At 39.6% G+C, this 23,443-nt stretch overlaps 1 protein-coding gene across 1 annotated transcript; it reads left to right on the top strand.

The window, feature by feature from the left end:
* The first annotated feature begins 6,641 nt into the window (after window positions 1-6,641).
* Window positions 6,642-21,946, top strand: LOC143863776 (transcription factor Pur-alpha 1-like). Its single transcript, XM_077374540.1, has 5 exons — window positions 6,642-7,139; window positions 7,283-7,330; window positions 20,735-20,875; window positions 20,980-21,222; window positions 21,506-21,946. Exons 1-5 carry the CDS (start codon window positions 6,885-6,887, stop codon window positions 21,656-21,658), a joined length of 840 nt encoding a protein of 279 aa, XP_077230655.1. The 5' UTR covers window positions 6,642-6,884; the 3' UTR covers window positions 21,659-21,946.
* The last annotated feature ends 1,497 nt before the right edge of the window (window positions 21,947-23,443 follow it).

The following is a 23,443-nucleotide window of genomic DNA, read 5'->3' on the forward strand; positions in this document are numbered from 1 at the left end:
TTAAAAATAAGAGAGGAGGACTCAGTAGTATTAGTTACTTTATGTAATTAATGCACCATATAATATGGTAGGTAGAAGGCAGAGAAATACGTAGTTTGTTATGCAGATCTGACAAAATGTGATAGTTCGTTAGAATTTTTCTCTACAAGAATGATTGTAACGAAAGAAAAAAGGCAATGAGAATATTTCCTCTTCAACTTTTCCCTCTCTTTTCTCTCTTCTTCTTCAACCTCTAGCTCTTTTCTGATCTGAAACTCAGCATCTTTTGCTGAGAATCATATCAGAGAAAAACTAAAGGGCGCCCTTGTGAAAACCCAGCTGCAAGGGCACCCTCAATGGATCCATGTCACCACCAAATTGCATTTATCATTCTTTTATTTTTGCATTCTTTTAGTGACCCTTATAAATGCGATTGGGTGATTATATATATAGGTGTTATATATTTTTATTAGGTGACAGGGAATGTGGGTCCGTCCCTTCACCTTAGCTTAGGAAGTCAATATTGTGTAGTATATATAATGTTATATACGAATTGCTAGCGTCCATCGCAAAAGGCATTTCACGGCTGGTCTATTGCATGTCAGACCAGCCACCTCGTGAATGGAGCAACAACTTTTGTCTCCATTCACGAGGTGGCTGGTTCGAGGTGCGGCAGACCTGCTGTGAAAAGCCTTTTGCGAAGGACCTTAGCAAATCCCATTTTATATATTACCGTAAATGATATTTCCACCGTCATTTTACTAGGGGATTTGCTAGCGTCCATCGCAGAAGGCATTTCATGGATGGCCTGTTTCATGTGAGATCAGCCACCTCATGAATGAAGACAAAATTTGCTGAAAAGTCCCGTGTGGCTGTTCTCACAAGCAACATGCCATCCGCGAAATGCCTTCTTCGATGGACGCTAGCAAATCCTACGCTAGCAAATCCCTTTTACTAGACTTTTCCTAAAACTGATTGTGTTTTCACACTATTTGATTGATTTTTAAGGAAAAGATAAACATAGGGGCAATAATGTTGAAAGAGTTGGAAATATCATTTCCTAATGTATATGGGCAGCCGCGCAGGTACACATATATAGACTAAACTGAAGCACGCCCTTGGATGTCCCACTGGATCACGCCACACAATTGTATTTTCATGATAAATTAGCTTCTTCATGCGGTGGGGAGGTTGGGAGAGGGATTTGTTTTCCAGAATACAAGAGGGACTGAATGAGGAGAGGGTAGGAAAAGCCTGAAAATCAGAAAACAAAAAACTCCACTACAAATGTGATTGACTTTTTCCTAATGTTTTTAGCCACTTACCTTCAGCCCTCTCAGATCTCTTTACTCCCACCTGCCCTACGCCTCTCAAACCACTTGGAGACACTTATTTATCATGAAAAAAAAAAAATTTGGTGTGGACCCCGATCCGAGAGAGGCGGGGGACGAGCTCCCGGAAAATCTCTAGATCATCCACGTGAAGGAGAGCTCTACCAAGGAACTCTAAAAAAAATGCCTCTCACAGCATGAGTGACGATGTAAGGTGAAATACCTCTTGATTCGGGGACAAGCCCGGAACCGAGACGTGCCTAAAATAACTCAGAGTCGTCATCCAATGAAGTAGGCCCTGGATCCCATACTATACTCTGTCGCAATGGATAACCAGAGATACAAAAGGTTCGTGCCTGGTTACGAATTTGGAAGGTCCGAAGAGCACCCAATCCACCAAAGTGCAAGCACCTGGTCTCTTATTCCATTTATTTATTGATTTTGAAGAGTTTTGGGCGAAAATCATGTGAAATGGGAACATATATCTCCGAGAAGACGTCTATCTAATCATGCATGTCTCGAAGATGAATAATAAGCCCACATAAAAGAAATGAAAGAAATGCCACCTAAGAATAGCTAGGTTATGAGTGTCATGCCTAATTGGTGTCTAAATTTTGATGGGCAAACACATGTATGCTACAACTAAAGGTATAAGGTCTGTACATGAAAGTAAGAAAATACAACAAAATACACTACACAACTTGACTCCACTCACGACTCAACACGACAAACCCTAGACTCTAATGTGATACTCAACTCGGACCAGGATGACCATCCATCCCGGCTGCTCTACGTATCCCGGCATCGGAAAGAATCAGAGTCGACGTAGTTCAGGTGACCTATTCTAAACTACGATGCCTAACCATCTAAGACTGCTATCCTAAACTCGATCAACTAGACCTGACTAATTTTTAAAGCTTCTTGTACAATCGCTTAAGTTCAAGTGAATTGTAATCTTTAGGACTCTCTATATGCCCTAAATAATGCAAGTTGGTTAGCCTTAAGCTAATGCAGGTGCTTCCTATATCCTATGTGTAACTAGGCTGTGTGTCCTAAGGAAAACAATGGGTTAAGATCGAAGGATTTACAACTTGGAATTCGGATTTAAAAAAGAGATTTACAAGTGATTTGTTTAAATCACAGATTTTGAAGACAAAGGAAACAAATCTAAAGCCTTTCGAGCTTAAGATAAGGTTTCAAAAGAGAATTAGGATTTAAATGAGAGCAAAAGGAATAGAGAAGCTAAGTAGGCAAGGTAACCTAATGGAAAGTATAACGCCGGAAAAAGAAACTGATCGGAGGCTAGCCGGAGTACTGACGAATTTGATCGGAGAAGGTGAAGAATATTAGAAACCTTAGTTTTCCCCCCAAAATCTCTCTCTCTCTCTCACTCTGATTAGTTTTAGAAAATCCTAATTACCCAAAAAATGAGGTTTAAGCTTATATTTATAGGCATTTGATGGTGTTGATATTGGCTCTACTGATTGATGGGCGCGCGGTTTTGTTCGAATTTTTGATATGCGTACCGCCGAATCGTGTCCTATTCGTACCATGCTCTGCATTCTCCAGGATGATTCACCCCCTTTTTTTGTATTTGCACCACGACACCATCTCAGTTCGTTCGCTAGGTAAACACACTCGGATTTCGACGAAATTTTGCAGGGACCTAGATGGGACCCTAAGCTAGCTTAGGGTGAAATTTGGGGCTTTAAAACTCTGATTTGGTTGGGTTTTGCACAAATATGGAGGGTTTAGGGCACGGTCAAAATTGGGTGTCTACACTTGGCTACCAGATATAGCATTAATTTTGCCATTTTTTCATTGCCCCTTGTAGCAATGTTTAAGGCGCCTTGCAGTTTAGCATTCCTCTTGTAACGAAGATGAGAATTGTGCAGTTAGTTCTTATTTTCCGTGACTTAAAGAAAGATGCCTTCACAAAAAAACCACACATTTTTATACCTCGGATACCTTCACGAGTCCAAGATTAGACCCTGTGGGGTTTCAACTACTTTAAGTAAAAAAATGGAGTAATGAGACCCAACCAATTTACCATCATCATATTAAAAATGCATGTCGATACTGGTTGATGTACCCACATGGTTGGTGCAGTTGGTGAGCCCATATATTACCCCATTGATTGCATCAATCATGTTAGCTTGTCAACCCATGAGGAGATCATACTTTCCACAAGGTATATATTGTACTTAGTCATGGAAACTACACTACCAACATGATTTTGGAACCACCCATATTAACTAGGGGTGTAAACGAGCCGAGCCGAGCCGAGCTTGGCCAAGCTCGGTTCAGCTCGTTAAGCGCAAAAGCTCGGCTCGGGCTCGAACCAGGCTCGGCTCGGCTCGGCTCAGTCAGGCTCGGCCATGCTCGTGACCCTTATTGAGCTCGAGTTATATTAAGTTCACACCCTCATCTTCCCTGGACAGCCCTATCTAGTGTAATTTGACTACTCTTTTTACACTACGGGGGGTGGTCCAAGTAACAAATGGGGTTCCAAAAAAGAAGTGACATATTTTGCCTCCCCCTTTCTCTCCCTGGACAACCCTTTTAGTGTATATATTAATATATAATATATATATTTAAATATATTAAATTCTTAACGAGCCCTCACGAGCCGAGCCGACCCGAGCCTGGCCAGCCGGCTCGGCTCGGCTAGTTAAGGATTCGAGCCGAGCTCGAGCCAAGCCTTTTCCGAGCCGAGCTCAAGAGAGCTTCCGAACCCGAGCCAAAATTGACACCCTTACCCATATATGATTTGTTGCCATTAAAATATCAAATAGAGGGCTTTAATATGTTGGGCTTGGGCTGGGCCTATGGCCATAACCAGCCAACAGAAATATACTAAACCCAAATTGAGAGTTTTGGGCTAAGCTTGGTAAGACTAGCTTCTGATATTTAAGCCAAATTTAGGCAAATTCAAGGCGGAACACAATCTAATTGAGGAGGTTTGGCGAGTTATATGGAAAGTTGCATTTATAAGATTAGAAATAATATTCGGGAGTTGCATGGGAACCAAAGTTGAGAGCTTTATTTTATTACGAAAACTTACATTGCTAAGCTTTTAAATTGCATAGAAACTAGAAAGTTGGCATGGCAACCCAAGTTTCCCCACTAGATTAGATATGGTATAGATAACGTATTCAATAATTGATGAGAGATTTACTTTTATAAGATCTTTGATAACTAATAGATTCATATTTGTAAGGTTAGAAAACTTTATAAAGTTTTAAACAACTTGGGGGAGTGGATATCTATTATATATCTAGTATAGGATAGATATAAATAAGGTATTTAATAGCTAAGAGAAATTTAAATTTATGAGATATTTAATAGCTACAAAGAAATTCACATTTATAAAGTTTCAAATCAATCACTTGAGGTGGTAGTTTGTTATTCTTAGAAACATAGTTAGCAAAACACAATTAAAAAAAAAATGGGACGGGTAAAATTCAAGTTTAATACTGTATTGGTTAATGGTTGAGGCTTTGTTTCTCAATCTTGAAGTCTCGGGTTTGAGCCCAGCTTACCCACAAAAAAAAAAAAAAAGTGGGGGTAAATTTGGAAAGTTGGCCAAAAAATATGTTTAATACATTTAAACGCGTTTAAAATATTTTTCTTTTACTGTAAGATTTTTAAATGCCAAACCAATAAAACATGTTTTATTTTTTTTTCAAAAGAAACGCAAAATAATGTCTTTTAAATTCTTATCATTTAAAAAACATATTTAATACGTTTTAAATGTTTTAAAAATGTTTTCCTCTTACTGTAAAAGTTTTAAATGGCAAACCAATAAAATTGGCTACCCTGCTTGGATAATTTTAGGACTGATAAATTCGCACCCCTGCAGTACACATCCGCACCCCTTGTAGGGAAATTTGACGTCAAAAAGCGTTAAAGTTGCGCACTGTTCACGTCAAATCAAGCTACAAGGGGTGCGGATGCATACTTCTGGGGGTGCGAATTTATCATTGCCCTAATTTTATCTTGAATAAATCTCTGAATTGGCTTAGTAGACCCTACGCGTATTGGGGCGGTTCTCAAATGTTAACCAAGGATAGCAAGCCTATGGAAGGATAAGATAAATCCCTATTCCCATGGAGAATAACAACCTCTAACAACCAATTAGAGAAGTGTAAAATAAGGAGAGTACTGTAGTTGTCAACACGGGTGTGCATCTTCTATGATATTATTGTGTTATAATTTTTGTAGTTTACCGGTGCTGGTTAGATGAGTCTCTAGTAGTAACTAGTAACTTAGTAAGTACATTTGATCAATTTATCAAGGAAAATGATAAATCCACTATTTTATTTACATGCCCCCTCCCTCCATATAGTGATTTTATAATTAAAAAAGGATGCTGATATTGGCACTACTACAATGTTTTAATAATTGCACGAACTCAGCTTGTCTTTTCTTTTTTAATTGGCTTCCAAGCTTTTTGTGAACCGTAATAACCTTTGACAGTTGTTTAAATAATAAAAGACAAGATGGGTTAGTGCAATTATAAAAAAAATGGCAGTGCCAACATCACTAGCCTTTAGAAAAAAAGGTCATGAACCCCTTCAATTGTCTGGTGACCATTCTCTTTTAACAAAGTTTATGCAATTATCAAGATATGCAACAGATGTTCCGTGAAATGCCTTTTTGCGATTGACCCCCAGCAACTCCCATTATAAAAAGTTAAAAACACACCATGGGGTACATTTATGAGGCATGGGGTACATTTATCATCATCATTTATTAGGGGGTATTTTAGAATCTAGGAATTAGTTTGAAAATAGTGTAAAAGAGGGTTCATGATCAACCTCTTGTATGATGCCCTCACAGCGTTTCTTGGATTTTAAGTTAGAAATCCAAGTCTTAGAAATCTCTCCCGCATCATGAGATTTCTAAAACCTGGAATCATGGGACAATCGCCTGCTCTCTTGTTGTTGGAAAGAAGGGTGAGAAATCAGAAAATGACGGCTGGTCTCTTTCTTCTCTCGTCTCCCCTCTACAATTTTGAGGAAATCCAAGATTCTAAAATCCGTGTATCCAAACGGCCCCCTAAGGCTACTGGTATTGGCCCTGCCGTGTTTTGATAATTGCACTAACTCATCTGATCTTTTATTATTTAAACAAATGTCAAAATTTATTACAATTCCCAAAAAGCTCTTAAAAGGAAATTGAAAAAAGAAAAGTCAAGCTGAGTTTGTGCAATTATCAAGACATAGTAGTGCCAGGCGATATTTACCGAAAGGTAACATTGTGCACTGGAAGGGGAGGAGTAAAAACGCGATTCGTTAGGAGTGAGCCGTTAAAAAGGGCGTGACTATGGCACTCTATCAAAGACCATGGCCTCTAACCCTAACCATAATTCTCTCAAGAAGAAGAAGAAGAAGATACAGATTTAGAAGAAGAAGAAGAAGAAATCACAACAATGGCTAATTCTCTCCCTCTCCAAACCCTAATTCTCCCAACTTAGCCTCACGGTTTTCCAAATTCTGAAATGTTTAATTTGTAATAAAGAGAGTAGAATTTCTTCTAGGGTTAGGGTTTGAGGGGGCTTTGTTTTGGGAAATGGAGGGGGGATCTGGTGGAAATGACGTAGAGCTAGTTTGCAAAACCCTACAGGTAGAACACAAGCTATTCTACTTCGATCTGAAAGAGAATCCTCGTGGTCGATATCTCAAGATCTCTGAAAAAACATCGGCAACGAGATCTACGATTATTGTGCCGGTCAGAGGTATTGAATGGTTTTTGAATCTCTTCAATTACTACTTGAATTCAGATGATCAAGAGATTTTCAGCAAAGAATTGCAGCTTGATACCAAGGTATTCAAATTCGAGTTTTTAGTCATTTTTTGTTCTCTATGATTAGAAAGTTTTTGCTTTTCTGTCTTTTTTCTTTATTTTTTTTGCGGGTTATGGAAATGGGTATATATCTGTGAGTCTGATGGGTATTGTTTATCTATTAGGTGTTCTACTTTGATATTGGTGAGAATAAAAGAGGGCGATTTTTGAAGGTATTCTCACCATTCTTCTGTTTTTTATTTGAGCAAAAAGGATTTGGTAGTTTTACATGATTTAGTTGATCTTGTTTCTGAACATTGAGTACGGAATGGATTACATATCAAGTTTTTTATTATTATTGTTGTAATGCTCATTCAATCAAACATTCAAGTGTTTTGGTGCATATATAGGTAAGCTTGGCGAATTGGGGTTAATGGACATAGTTGTGATTTTTTTTTTCTTATTATTGTTGTAATGCTCATTCAATCAAGCATTGTGATTTTTGGCTCATATATAGGTAAACTTGGTGAATTGGAGTTTGTATCTTTAGTTGCGATTCTTTACTTTGCTGCTGCTTCATATCAGAATTTGAGTAACTAGTGTGATGACTGCAAGCAATTGTATGGAAGGAAAAACTTGAAATTCAAGCATTACTTTACACTTTTAGGATCCTATCTTGATTTTTGCTTTTCATGTTTTGACCAATTTCATTTCTGACCTACATAGTACTTTGGGTCTGTCCTCTTCTTAATCACTCTCAGTTGGATCTATTTTCTAGTTATGCCTAGTACAAAATAGCCGCAACCCAACTTTTGGTGGATGTTTAATGGTTATATGTATAAACAACAAATATTCCTATTTAATTCCTCTCTTTATTTAGATGCCCGGTTGGTGTGATTAATTATATCGGGTAGATTCAGAGGGACTTTCTATGGGGCGACTCAGAGGAGAAGATGAAGAGCCACCTTGTTAGATGAATTTGGTGGCCTAGGATTCTGAAATTTGAGTGACGTTAAAAAAGCTTTGCTTCAAAAGTAGTTGTAGAGGCATGGCTTGGGAGACATCAACTTTGGACTAGAGTTATTGATAGTATGCAGGGAGCCTGCAATGGTTATTGGACATATGGTTTAAAATTTCGGTTTCGGTACCAGTTTCGGGCCCCTGAAATTTCGAAATTTCGGTCAAAATTTGGTAATAATTAAAAAAGCTTATTGAATTCATTTCGAAAAATTCCGAAAATTTGGCCTAAATTTTGTAACATTTTTTTTTTCCTTTTTAAATTGCATTTTCTCGAAATTTAGGACCGAAATTCCGAAATTCCTGTCGAAATTTGGTAAAGGCCGAAATTCGAAATTTCGCCAAATTTAGGTCTCGGTCCCCACCGAGATTGGACATGTGATGACAAGAACAGAAGCGGTGGAGTGGGTTGACTGTATGGAGAGACATTTGAGACAAAACATAGGTTCTCCGAAGGGATCGGGCATATTTTTCAAAGGAGATATCATTAAATTTTGTGCGACGTATGGTGCAAAGAGATGCCCCTAATTGTGATGTTCCTTGACATTTTCGCTGTGGCTACTGACAATGAATCCTTTGTCCAGGACTACTTTAGTGGGAGGAGGAGCGGATCTCATGGAAGATTAACTTTAGGCGAAACTTCTTTGATAGAAAGATTTACCGAATTGCTCTTCTCTTGGACACTCTTGACTTCATTTACATTAAGGTGGGCAGTGACATGACCAAAGAGATTGGATCTTAAATACATTTGAGGTTTTTAGCGTCAAGTTTTTCGATCATCATATTGTTCTTGGCCATCTCTCTTCGCATCTGTGATTTGAGTTTGGCACACTCCTGCGCGTTCTAGAGTTTGCTTGTTTGGTTGCACCGGTTTTTTTTTTTTGAACTGAACCTACCAAAGGTGCTGCATATGCAACCCTATGCACATAGCGCGGGGGCAACTGCACGTTTGTTTGGACTGCTTTTCAGGGTAGGATTTTTTTTTTTGCTTTTCAGGATAATATTCCGACGGTTGATTGCCTACTCAACTGTAAGTCTTTATTGTGGACCATTGCGCCTTTGACGTGCGGGCAGGTGAATTAGTGGACCATTTGTTCCTTCATTACAGGTTAGCCTGAGACGTTTAAAGCTGCATCCTAGGCAGATTTGGGGTGTCATTGGTGTTCCCTACACGGATGGCCGATTTATTGGACTGCTAATCATGGATGCCTTGGCCCAGAAAAGGGAGGATTTTATGGATAGTAGTGTTGCTGGCTGTTATCTTGGTCTTATGGAAGGAGAGAAACACCCGCATGTTCAAAAGTTCTGCGAAAGGACCGCACTTTTTCGACATGAAGATTACGGTACTCGCTGTATCTTGGGTGGAACCCTTGTCTTGCTTTGGGATTACCTATATTACAACCTTAGACTGTGCTGGATGAAGATTTGTGCTAGCAAGGAAATGGTTGAGATCTCGTTAGCCCATCACCCAGTTGGACTCCTATAGACCTTGGTTTGGTGAAGCTAAATTTTGAAGGGTCGAGCATTGGTAAACACGGACTCGCAAGAGTAGGGGGAGTTCTGAGAGATGAGACAGATCTCACAAAGTGGGCCTTTTTCGCCCCTTCAGGGTCAAGGACTCCAATGAGGCGGAAGTGAGGGCGCTCTTGCAGAGTATCAAGACCACTGAGAGCAGAGACATGGGAAGACTGATCGTGGGACGAGACCCGTTCAACGTTATCGGGTGGAATGATGGGAGCCATACTCACTTGTGGAGGTTTGCAGATATGATTGTAGAGATTCAGGAGCGAGTTGAGGGATACCTGATATGCTATTAGCATGTCAGGAGATCGGCTAATAGTGTTGCGGACAGGCTTGCCTGATCTGGAGTTGTTAAGGATTAGCTGGAGATTATTGACTTATTTCCCCCTAACTTCTTTGTCTTGTCTGGTTTAGTATGTTTTGTAGATTGTATGCATCTTTGTCTTGCTTGTATAAGATCATCTCTGTCGTGGGTTCTTCCGCTTTTTCATTAATACAAAGCTTGATCATTCTATATATATTAGATTTTTCACTTCGGTCCCATGCTATGCTCTTTTTTTCTTACAAATCATTGTGGTTCAATATATATAGGTTAGTGATATCCGCATGAACATGTTATGATAATGGGGCCAACTCACTTTGTTTTACACTTACTGGTTGGTTTTTTGTGGTTTTTAACGGCATTTGCCTTGATGCAAAAGACTTACATCATGGTGTGAAGCTATGAAAAATCGTCGAGGTGGTAAAATGCCTTGTGATTTTCGTGATGCCTTAACTTTAGTTTGGAATGGCATATGCCTCTCCAAACCGAGCTAGGAAAGGGCCAGGTCCTTTGTGCATCCAATGTCTCTCTTGGACTATTTTCCTCAAGAAAATCAATGCAACTGACCGGTTGCCCAAAAGAAGCCTTTACTTGGTGAACCTTTGTATCCTTTGCAAGAAAGAGGAATTGATTGATTATTTGCTGCTTCACTGCTCCTTTACTAACAAATTTTGGAATCAGGTCCTTATTTGGTTTGGGTTCTTGTGGGCCATGCCAAGATCTATTACTAATTTGTTTGTTGGCTGGAGATGTACTCACACGGGTTCCGGGCTGTTTCTTGTGGAAGGTGGCTTTTAGTGCAACAATTTGGTGCATTTGGAACAAAAGAAACAAGTGAACGTTCGATGAGTAAGAGTTATCATCCAATCAGTTTCTATGTAAGATCAAAGCAAACATTTTTTTTTTTGAATGGTAGGATCAAAGCAAACATTACTCAAAGGGATCTGGTTTGAAAGGAGTTTGTCTGCTTCCTTTATCGCGATTTCCTTAAAAAATGACCTGAACTTCTTCTTAGGAATGGTTTGAAAAGGAAATTTACCGCCATTTGGAAGCGGCCTCCAGCTGATGTAAATAAGTTGAACTTCAATGGAAGTTCGTTTGCAAACCTAGGACCAGCTGGAATAGGGAGAGTTCTTAGAGATAGCGACGGGAATGTTCTTTGGTGTTTCTCTTGGCCCATAGGAAGGGCTGATTCTAATGAAGCGGGAATAAGATTCCTTCTCATTGGAATTAAAATATTTAAGAGAAAGTTTGTGGGTGAGCTTATTGTGGAAGATGATTCGTCCAATGCTATGTTTTGGGCCGAAGGCAACTGTAGAGGGCTTTGGAGGATTGCTTGTTGCATCGACGAAGTGGTTGGGAGCTCTGTACAGATAACTCTTGTTTTTTTACTTGTAATTTGACAAGAGCTAATTAACTTCCTTTATCAGGACTTCTTTTAAAAATGACTTGAAGTTCTTCTCAGCAACATTTTGAAAAAGAAAGTTTGAAAAGAAAGTTACTGCTGTTTGGAAGTGGCTTCCATCTGATGTAAATTAGTTGAAATTTGAAGTTAGTTTGCCAACCCCAGACCAGCAGGAATATGGGGACTTCTAAGAGATAGATATGGGAATGCTCTTTGGTGTTTCTCTGGGCCCATAGGTAGGGCTGATTCCAACGAAGTGGAGATAAGTTTCCTTCTCATGGGAATTAAAATATTTAAGATAAAGTTAGTGGGTGAGCTGATAGTGGAAGATGAGTCAACGATGTAGTTGAGAGCTGCACATATAATTATGTTGTTAGTGTAATCATGAGAATTGAGCAGATTCAAATGAACTTTTTATGGGGAGGTGCCAATGATAAGAAGATGCATCAAGGCAGTTGGTAGGAAGTCTGTAAACCTATCAAAGCTGGTGGGATTAGGATTCGTCGTCGGTTGAGAGACGTCAAACTAGCACTGCCTGGAGGGCCTTCACCACTTGATCCCAAAAGGGCCTTGGAGGGCCTTCAAAATCAAAGTATGCCTGAGATAGGTCGAGGGAATGAAAGCCTTGGAAGGCCTTCAAACACAAAGGAAGCCCGAGATAGGTCGAGGAAATGAAAGCCTTCGACGGCCTTCCAACCATAGTCATAAATATGTCCTATAAATTTCACAAGAAGGGTGTATCTCGAGATATTTTATTTTTTTTGTTATTTTGGGGTTTATGTTGGGTAAAACTGAAAACAAAATTTTAAAAACCCATTCAAAAAATTTTAAATTATATAAATATAAAATCTAACAATTAAATTCGAACAACAAATAATATTGTGAATTTATCGCGATATTTCATTTTATTTTCTCAGTAAAAAATAAAAAATAAAAATATTTTGATGATTTTTCAAAATCTTTTGAAAAATTTGGGATTTTGTCGTTTTATTAAAAAATCACAAAATATTGTGATATTTTCAAAATGATATTTTAAAAAATATCAGAGATATTTTTTAGCCACACGGCATCCAAGAACGTCGGCCATCGAAGCAACATCCAATTCCCCTATGAGAATGTCCATCAAAACATCCCAAAACCGCCTCACAGCATACACGGGTTCCCTTGTGACTACGAATCTGATCCTTTTACGCATCGCAAAAGATCAAAATGTGTCCTCAACATATTGCAGGCTTTATTGCACGGATTCTTTGCCCCCCTCTGCCGAATCTGTGTCGACACGTCTCCGCATCCGAATCGGACATGTATTCACGTGGGACACATCCGGATTCTTGTCGTAGCCTTGTCCTGCGCGAATCCTGTTTTTTCGGGCGAATCCGATTCATCATTGCCTCTTTTGAAATGCGAATCCTATATATTTTCCCTTTAAACATATTTTCTTCTTAACTTTATTTTATATGAAAGTACAACCGTACTCTTTCAATACAAACCCTAGCGCCTCGACCCTCGAACATCGACCCCCTTCCTCCAATACAAAACTCGCTTCATCCTCTACCCTCAAAATTTTCATAAATATATATATATATATATATATATATATATATATATATATAGAGAGAGAGAGAGAGAGAGAGAGAGAGAGAGAGAGAGAACGGTTTCTGCACACGTGTAGATAAGTTATCTACACACTAGCTTAAAATACAGTGGAGGGCATATTGTTTGGGTGATCCAAACCATTCATTTGATTGGCCCTCACATAGATAGGGTGTCCACAAAAAATCAGCTCCATAGGATCATCCCAACCCTACGATTTGTGGAGGTAAAATGGACGTGTATAAACCTTCACAAATCTGTCCATTTTTTGCCTCCACGATTCGAAGGGTTAGGATGATCCTATGGAGCTGATTTTTTGTGGACACCCTATCTATGTGAGGGCCAATCAAATGAATGGTTTGGATCACCCAAACAATGTGGGTCTCCACTGTATTTTAAGCTAGTGTGTAGATAACTTATCTACACTTGTATGTAGAAACCGTTTTCTCATATATATATATATATATATATATATATGAGGAAACTGTTGGTGCACACCAAGCTTATGGTGCGCTCGAGTGCCCAATCAGAGGGGTCCCACATTTTTTGTGGTGATCCAAACCATTCATTTGCAAGGCCCTATCATAGATAGGGTGTGTGCCAAAAATCAGGTCCATTGAATCATCCTAACCCCTCCAAAAGTGGAGGGCAAAAATGGGCAGATTTGTGGACAAACAGTGTCTGTCCATTTTGACCTCCACAAATGGATGGGTTAGGATGATCCTATGGAGCTGATTTTTGGTACACACCCCATCTATGTAAGGGCCTTCAAACGAATGCTTTGGATCATCCTAACAAAGTGGGCCCACATGTGATTGGGCACTAGAGGTAGACCATAAGCTTGGGTCTACCTCTAGGCTTTGGCATCCCATCGGCCTCCCAATGGGACCGGTAGTAGAAAGAATTGAAAGGAAATTGGCTACTTGGAAGAAAAGATATATCTCTTTTGGGGGAAGGATTACATTAATCAAAGCAGCCCTCTCCAATTTACTTGTATATTTCATGTCTTTGTACAAGATACCTGTTAAGGTGGCACTGAGAATTGAGCGACTACAAAGAGACTTTTTATAGGATGAAATGGTACATCAAAAAAGGTAAGGCACCTAATTAGCTGGGACAAAGTAACACAGTCAAAGACTAACGGGGGCCTGGGTATTGGAAAGATTAGACTATGCAATAAATCTTTGATTGGCAAGTGGCTCTGGAGATATGGCAAAGAGAAAACTGCTCTATGGCATCGGGTGGCAGGATTAAAATACGGGTCTGAATGGGGGGATTGGAGTTTCAAAAAACCTACGGGTGGTAAAGGTTCAGGTGCTTGGAAATCCATTTGCTCTGTTAAAGAGGATTTTGATCGGTCAATCCGTTATAGAGTTGGAATAGGTACCGATGTAAGGTTTTGGTTGGACCCGTGGCGTGGTCAATCAAAATTCTGCTTGGAATTTCCGGGGCTTTTTAGACTTGCTTCGAATCAAGAAGCAACTGTAGCGGATTACTTGGTAAGAGAAGGACAGGGTGGAAGAGGGTTTTTGGATATTCGCTTGCGTCGAGATCTCAAGGATGATGAAATTCAGGAATTCCAAAGACTACTTAGCCTGGAAGGTACCTACTGCTCGCAACATAAAGAGGATGAAAGAATTTGGATCCCCTCTCCAAGTGGGGACTTCTCTGCTAAGTCTTTTTTCTTTTTGTTAAATGAAGGTGATCCGTCCCCGGCAAAACGAATTTGGAAGTCACTGGCCCCACCAAGGGTAGTAGCTTTTGGATGGACATTGATCCACAGGAAGATAAACACATGTGATCGTCTCAAGAGAAGACATTTTAGTATGGCTAGTATGTGTGTCCTATGTCACCAAAGCGAAGAGACCCTGGACCATCTATGTTGCATTGTCCGTATGCTTATCATATTTGGACTACAACGATTGCATCTTTTGGGGTCTCCTAGGTCTTCCCTCAGTCGATCTGCTCCCTCCTCTCTGGATGGCGCTCTGGACCTTTTGGAGAAATGGGAAGATGCCTCTGGACAACAGCTCCATATGCCATAGTCTAGAATATCTGGAAAGAGCGCAATAGACGTATCTTTCAAGAAAAAAGTAGAAGTGTGACCCGTGTAGCATCGGATGCTAAAGTGGAAATGATTTCATGGACAAAAACCAAGAAACAGACTCCTTATGTAATGGATGACTTTATAAGAAATTGGTGGTCAATAATCTGGGACAGAACTATTCGCTCCAAGCCCAAACCAAAATGGTCATGCCCACCACCGGGATGAATGAAATTAAACTTCGATGGTAGCTCTAAGGGCAATCCTGGAAGAGCGGGGATCAGAGGAGTTATTAGGAACTCTTCAGGCGCAGTAGTTATGTCCTACTCAGGGCCATGCGGAATATGTGACTCTAATGAGGCTGAGGTTAGAGCTCTACTCTTTGGTCTACAATGGGCATCCGAACACGACCAACGCCCGCTCATCATTGAAGGCGATTCCTCAAATGTGGTTGCTTGGGCCTCTGAATCTTCAAAAGGCCCTTGGAGGCTACAAGAGTTTGTGGCGGAAATATTGGATTTAATGCGAGTGCTCAACACGCGACTTGAGCACCGAAGACGAACAACAAATGAAATGGTTGACACTTTGGCTAAAGCGGGGGCAGAACGGGAGGGTTTGGAAATTATTTCATCTCTTTAATGTGCACTTCGTTCATGAGAAGGATACCTGTATCCTTTCTTCTGTAAGAAGGTTTTTGTAATCTACTGGTCCTGTCCGAGATCTCTAATATTTGTACAAGCAGGCTGGGACCTCTGGTCCCGATTGCATTCCAAATATTAATGAAATTATTGCTTTTCAAAATATATATATATATATATATATATATATATATATATATATATATATATATATATATATATATGAGGAATGTGTTGGTGCGCTTGAGCGCTGGAATCAAATGGTGCGCTTGAGTGCACCAATGACATGGGTCCCACAATTTCTGTGAGGATCCAAACCATTCATTTGCAAGGCTCTATCATAGATAGGGTGTGTACCAAAAATCAGCTCCATTGAATCATCCTAACCCCTCCAAAAGTGGAGGGCAAAAATGGGCAGATTTGTGGTCTGTCCATTTTGACCTCCACAAATGGATGGGTTAGGATGATCCTATGGAGCTGATTTTTTGTACACACCCTATCTATGTAAGGGCCTTCCAAATGAATGCTTTGGATCATCCTAACAATGTGGGCCACATGGGTTTGAGAGCTCAAGCGCACCATAAGGTTCCAGCGCTCAAGCTCACAATCCTTTTCCTCTATATATATATATATATATATATATATATATATATATATATATACTGTTGGTGAGCTTAAGCTCACCAAACTTATGGTGAGCTAGCTTGCCCAATCACATGGGGGCCCACTTTGTTAGGATGATCCAAACCATTCATTTGAAAGTCCCTTACATAGATGGGGGGTGTACCAAAAATCAGCTCCATAGGATCATCCTAACCCCTCCATTTGTGGAGGACAAAAATGGACAGACACAAATTTGCCCCATTTTTGTCCTCCACAAATGGAGGGGTTAAGATGATCCTATGGAGCTGATTTTTGGTACACCCCCTATCTATGATAAGGCCTTGCAAATGAATGGTTTGGATCACTCCCCAAAATGTGGGACCCATGTGATTGGGCAAGCTAGCTCACCATAAGTTTGGTGAGCTTAAGCTCACCAACACTTTCCTCTCTCTCTCTCTCTCTCTCTATATATATATATATATATATATATATATATATATATATATAAATTTTAAATTTTGAAAATTTTATTTTATTTAAAGATTACTGAATCCGACTCCTACTTTTGGGGGTTTGCCGAATCCGACACCTCGAATCCGTGTCGGATCCTGACCCGCGAATCCGAATCCATTCAACACTGACTGTAGGTGGGTAATGTCAGCTGCACCCACCGAAACCAAAATGGCCGAAATTGGCGAAATGTACCAAATTTCGGAAATTTTTGTAATTTCGCCAAAATTTCGGAAAAAAAATAATATTTTAATCCCTTCCAAAATTTCAGCCGAAATTTTGAGCCAAAAAACTGAAATTTCGAGCCCCTTTACCAAATTTCGGCATTTCGGCTGAAATTTCGGTTTCGGAGGGGACCGAAATTAACCTCGAAACCGAAATTTGAAACCTTGGCTGCATCGTGTTGACTTGGAGCTATTTCCTCATAAATTTCACTTCATTTGACTTTTTCACTAGTTTCCAATCCTTTTATGCCATGTTCATTTTGTTCATTAAATGTAATGTAGTATGAGCTATGGAATGATATTTTTGCAAAAAAATGTATGAAACCATATGGACATATACATACATATATGTGTTTGTGTGTATGTATGTATGTATATTTGCAGTACTAGAGCGATTCGAATTAGCGCTTCAAATCCACCTGCAATCACGAATAGCGAACCAAGTAAGCCTACCCTCATTGTACCACATACCTGTCTACCATCATACCATGTAGCCATTCTCATACAACGTATTGGAATGGACCATGTTATAGGTAACATTGAGCCTTACACCTTTCTGCCTTATCAACTCTCCCAATCGTCTCAAGGACCTCGACTCTCTTGTACTCCTTATTGATTCTTCTCTTGCTGTCCCCTTCAACCTGCAATTCATCTACTTCGCACAGAAATTTCTCCCCAATCCCATCAGCAGAAGCCTCCATCCAAAGGAAGCAGGAATCTCTAGTCAGAATGGGGAATCACAATTCCCTGAAACGCGATTCGGAAACGGGAATCCTCTCGATTCCCCAATTTTTGGGAATCCCGTTTCAGAAACGTGGGAAACACGTTTCCTATCTACCCTCCTTGTCTCTTGCTAGTCTTCCTCTCTTCTTGGTGGTCCTCTTCTCTTCCTCTTCTCAGTATTTACATGTAAAGTTATTTAAGTAAGGGATTTTTGCTGATCAGTCCCTATATGACAAAATAATTGCTAATTAGTCCCTAAGAAACGCATATTAGCTGAACAATCCTACTTTTAGAAAATATTTGCTAAAAGGTCCCTAAAACTCACAAACTTGCCCGTTAAAGTTTTTAAATGGCAAATTTAGCCCCCAACCCATTTAATCAGTTTAGCGTTTTTTTATTTCCCTTCCATTTTTTTTGGAAAAAAACTAGGAAATAAGCAACAATATTATCTCTTCCAATATTCTTGTCAAAAAACCTTCGACAAAAAAATAATTTTAGGAATTAAATAAATTGAAAATCCCTCTAAAATAAATTAAATAAGTAGGTTTGAGTTTTAATTTAAATCAAATACTAATGTGCTACAAGTTTCAGAATCCTAATTCAATCAAATACTAATGTGAACATCATCAAGCCCCCTCCACGTCTGTTTCCGCAGTGTATCATAGTTAGGTTTATACACTAGTCAAGACCAATTTGATGTGGTTATCTGCATGCGAAAGGACGGAGACCGAAAAAGTGCCAACGGGCCAATCTTTGAATGTCATAGTTGACTGATTCCAGGATACCAGCACCCCACGAGCAGTTCCAACAGCATCCAAGTTTACCCACTCAATACTGCTATTCAGCCCCAGGCCCTTCAACACATATCTTGACATACCTTGTAGCTTTGTTTCTGGGAGGGCCACGATAGGGGGTCTTTACCTTGCCACCATCTTCATCACCACACCCTCTTCTCTGTATTGTCAAACCCCCGCACATTCCATCAAAAAATCTTCAGCTTCATGGATTAACTGGCTTGTAGCCTCACCTCTTCTCCCGCCGTATAATTGCAAAGGGGACCTCACCCTCATTGGCGTGCACCCACTGACACTTGTGTGCCGTGTTGTACTGCTCTTATTAGACGGTGCACTGGAGTGGGTTATGCTCTCCAGTTTTTCTTCTTCTTCTCTCTCTCTCTCTCTCTCTCTCTCTCTCTCTCTCTCTCTCTCTCTCTCTCGTGTTTGTGTTTGCCTCTGCCAGTGCTTCATTCCTCCCTATATATAGTTCCACAATGATTTTATCTTTTCCTATTATTTAGCCGACACTTTGAATTTATTGCCTCGACACGTGTCTTGCCGTGTCCGACACAACACGTGCACATGTCGACACACCTTTGGACACTTTTAAATGCACTGCTATGAGTGTTAGAGTTAATGTGGCCGTGTGGACATATTTTTATACTGTGTCAAGTGTGACATGTTTTATTATTGAATAGTGCGTTTACCTCTTTTTTTTTTTTTTTTTGAATGACAGCAGGACTATATTAAATTAAGCAACGACCAAGATGGTCAGTACAAAGGGAAGCAAAAAGAAAACAAAACAGAGGAAAATACACGCCTTGGACTACACCCAAAGCAAAAAGAAAAGAGAAAGAACCCACCTCTTTTATTATTATATCTTTTATTATTATTAACTCTTCTTTTAGCTCGTCTTTAACTAATATTTGCTGTTATATCCCCTCCCCTAAACCTAAAACCCTAAACAAACTCTTACTGGAGATGGAAGATAACTAGATTACGTTGATTTTTTTGAAAAGAAAACTAGATTAAATTGATGAATGCATTGTTATTTCATTATCTCATGTTTGTTTTACATCATAGTTGATTACTTCTATTTTTTTTTAAAGGTATTAATTCTAAACTTTATTAGTTTATTAAATGAATACTTACCATTCAAAAAAAAAAATTATATGAATACCATATTTATATTGTTACAAATTATGATCAATAATTTTATGTATATGTACGTGTCACCATTTCTAGATTTTTAGATGTTGCCTTGTCGGACAACTCGTATCTTTGTCGAAACTCAACACATGAATCCGTATTGACAAATCATGATTATATACTTTCTATTTAGATGTGTCCCCATTTCTAAATTTTGGGGGTTTGCCATGTTTGATACTCCGTGGTGTCGACACACGACACTCGTGTATGTGTCCACAAATCATAGATCTTTTCTGCGCTAGTATCACAGTTTGGTGCTGCACATGTACTTCAGTCTGACTCTTACAGTTATCTGAACGTCATCTGAACGTCAGGATTGTGGGAGTGTTTCATGTACATTCTTCTTGCAGGTATTGCAGATACCAGCATTGTACTCTAGCAACCAGACTAATTAGTTTTTGAGCTACCTTTACCATTTATGCATTTTCTTGTTGCCTGATGACTAAATGTTTTTACATTACCCCTGTTCCCTTTTCAACCCCAACCCCATACTATTCACCATTTTGGGATTTATCTGTGGCAATATGTGATTTCTCTCTTATTCCTACATCTGCTATTTACGTTGACGATTTGCTTGCGAAGAGTGGAAGCCACAGGGAATGCATGTATGAGGGCAATCTCTTGTAGTTCCTTTTTCTTTTAATAAAGTTTCTTCCCACTGTCTCAAAAAGGAAAAAAAAAACGAGACAATTATCCACCATTTAAACTCATTATTTTCATGACCATATAGCTCCCAATTCAGTTAATAACATTTTTCACATAAAAAGCAGACTTATGGGGCCTCCTCCCAATTCACTTAACAACATCTTTCAAAAAAGCAGACTTACGGGGGCCTCTTGTTCCCTTCTTCGGCATATCTGCAAAGCATCTTCTCTGGCATAGTTTTGAGCCTAACTCCATATTTTGTTTATTTATGTTGTCTATCTTTTCATTTGCAATTCGATCATATCAAAGAAGCCATCTTTTATGCCCTGAGTCCTTATGTGTCAAAGTCTAAGCTGGGTTTGCCAAGTTTCAATATGAAAAATGATAGAAGTTGTAATATTTGTCAGGTTTCAGAGGCATCAGTTAGCAGAAACCGCAGCACAATTATCATTCCTGCAGGAAGTGTCCGTGATGAAGGGTGGGCTGCATTTAGGAACATTTTGGCTGAGATCAATGAAGCATCTCGTCTTTTCATCCTGCCCAATCAGGTTTTTAATATGTGAATTTTTCTTTTTTGGTTGTATATATTATTTTGTACTTTGGAGCTTCGTCTCCTCATTTTGTGGGTCATTGTCTTTTCATATGAAAACAGCAAAATTCGGAACCTTCTGAACGACTTGCAGGGCTTTCAGATGATGTGGGTGCTGGGTTTATATCAGGACACAATAGTCAGCCGGCACCTGCGTCTGATTTAAATGTTGACCGGCCGATTGAATTGCCCCCACAGGACGAACTTGGAAGCTTGGGGGTTTCCAAAGTAATCAGAGCTGATCAAAAGAGGTTTTTCTTTGATTTGGGGAGCAACAACAGGGGCCATTTCTTGAGGATATCTGAGGTAAGCAGCCGCCACTATTTCTTCATTTTTTTACTTTTATTACAATCATTTCATCAGTGTCTACAAACTTGAATGAGTACTTTGATAAACTAACCAAGTTGGCTAAACACCATCAGAATTCAGGTCAATTTAGACGACTCCAACTTTGTTTGGAGTCGTCTTGGACTCTGGTCCTCATCATATCCAAGTGGAATTTCACGTTTAAAACCTTTTTTTTTTTTAACTTTCATTTGATCATGACTATTGTCATTTTGACAGTGATTTTTCCAAAATGCTGCTGCAGGTAGCTGGTGCAGACCGATCTTCCATCATTCTTCCCTTGTCTGGGCTGAAGCAGTTCCACGAAATGGTGGGCCATTTTGTGGAGATCACCAAAGATAGAATCGAAGGTATGACGGCTGCAAACATCCGGACCGTGGAGCCTTCACAAAGATGAATTTGATGGAAAGTTGGGTTTCAGTGGGTTGGGTTCTGTCTTTTACGTTTGCTAGAGCCGCAGTTTGATTAGGGTGACGCGATTGTGCAGGGTATGTTCTCTCTCTCTCTCTCTCTCTCTCTCTCTCTCTTTTCTTATGTCCAATAGCAATAATCTCATTTCTCTAATTGGTCCCAGAGAAATCAGAATTGTTTTCCTTTCGACCAAAGGAATATTGAAAAACAAAACTGTTCTTGTAATTCTTGAATCTGGTCGTATAAAAGAGTGGAGCCCTATTTATCTGTGAAACTGCAACAGAGCCCTGTGCCCCTGTTTCACCTCACCAAAATTAAATAAGCAACCAAATTACATAAGCAACCAAATTAAATACTGAAGGAAAGAAAATAAAATGCTTTTATTATTATTTTATGACAACAGTCAAAACAAAAATGGGATAGTAAAAGAAATCTGATGATCTTCCTCTCATAATCCTTCTGCAAGTTACAGAAGCAGGCCTAACGCATTCTTGTTACTTCCTTATTAGTCCCTCATCTGGCAAGGATTATTTGCTACCTCATTTATTGCTCTTGGATCAAATCTTGAGGGAGTATTTTTTTTCTTGGAAATTGCGGAAAGTTATTAAGGAGAAGAAGAAAGCCCACGAACTGATGAGGTCATGCAAACAAAGAACACAGAGAAGCAAGTAGCTACAAGACCAACTGTAATCAAGGTGGTTAAAATTCAAAGATCTCCAACGAGGGGTAAACCACTCTAGCCCAAGCAAGCCGGTTTGCCTTTCCATTAGCTGACCTCCTAAAATGCTGGTAGCAAACCGGGTGGCCCTCCACCCGGTCTAAGATCTCATCTATCAGCTCTGAGAATCTCCATAGATGGGGTTGTCTCGCATCCAACCATTTGACAGTGTTGAGGGAGTCACCCTCCATAATAAGGTTGTTCAAATCTCTTGTGGCAGTTAATCTAATGCCCTGAAGAATAGCTCTTACTTCCGCCTCGTTAAAATCCTGGACTCTAATTGGACCAGAAAAAACACATTTACTTGAGCCAGTTTCGTCTCTCAAGTGACCTCCAATACTCGTCGGGCTAGGGTTGCCCAAGCTACACTTGTCAAAGTTAAAGCTATAACCACCCAGGCTCAATAGGAGGAGTCTATCTGGAGGTCGTATCCACCTCTCGGTCCTTTGCTCACGCAATTATCTCTCCAGCATCTGTAGCCAAGTACATCTTGAAACAAACAATGGAGGATCTTTGCCCATGAATTCACTAAAGATAAGGTCCTAGAAAAAGTGAAAGGAATATTTTTTTACTACATTCTCGAAAGTGTGAGCATTTCTTCTTTCCATAAGACCCAAATAGTGACTAGCAGCACAAGCTACTGAAGGATCAAGCACTTCCTAGGCTAAGGCATGAAGAACCAAGAATCAAGGAGGTCGGATACATGGGCGTGGAAGACCCATGAAATCCTAAATCTCTCAAGAATCGTAGCCTGCGCAACTCTGGCATACCTGCAATGGATAAATATATGGTCCACAATTTTGCCAACTTTCACACATATGGCATAATGATCAATGATGAGCATGTGACAACGGCGGAGATGTTCAATTGTCTGGATAGAAGAATTTCAAACTCAGAACGCTGTCTACCTGAACGTGCAGATTCTGGGTGGGGCTAGAACACTCCAAACTCTAGATAGCTGCGACAAAGAGGAGGAAGAACGGATGCAGAGATAGAATAACTTCACTAAGAACAATTCGGAGGAGTTCAAGATCCAAACCCTTTCTTGAGAGA

The sequence above is a fragment of the Tasmannia lanceolata genome, unplaced genomic scaffold, assembly GCF_043159265.1.
Source record: "Tasmannia lanceolata isolate RefF3 unplaced genomic scaffold, GAP_Taslan_0.1 ptg000044l, whole genome shotgun sequence".
Lineage (NCBI taxonomy): Eukaryota > Viridiplantae > Streptophyta > Magnoliopsida > Canellales > Winteraceae > Tasmannia > Tasmannia lanceolata.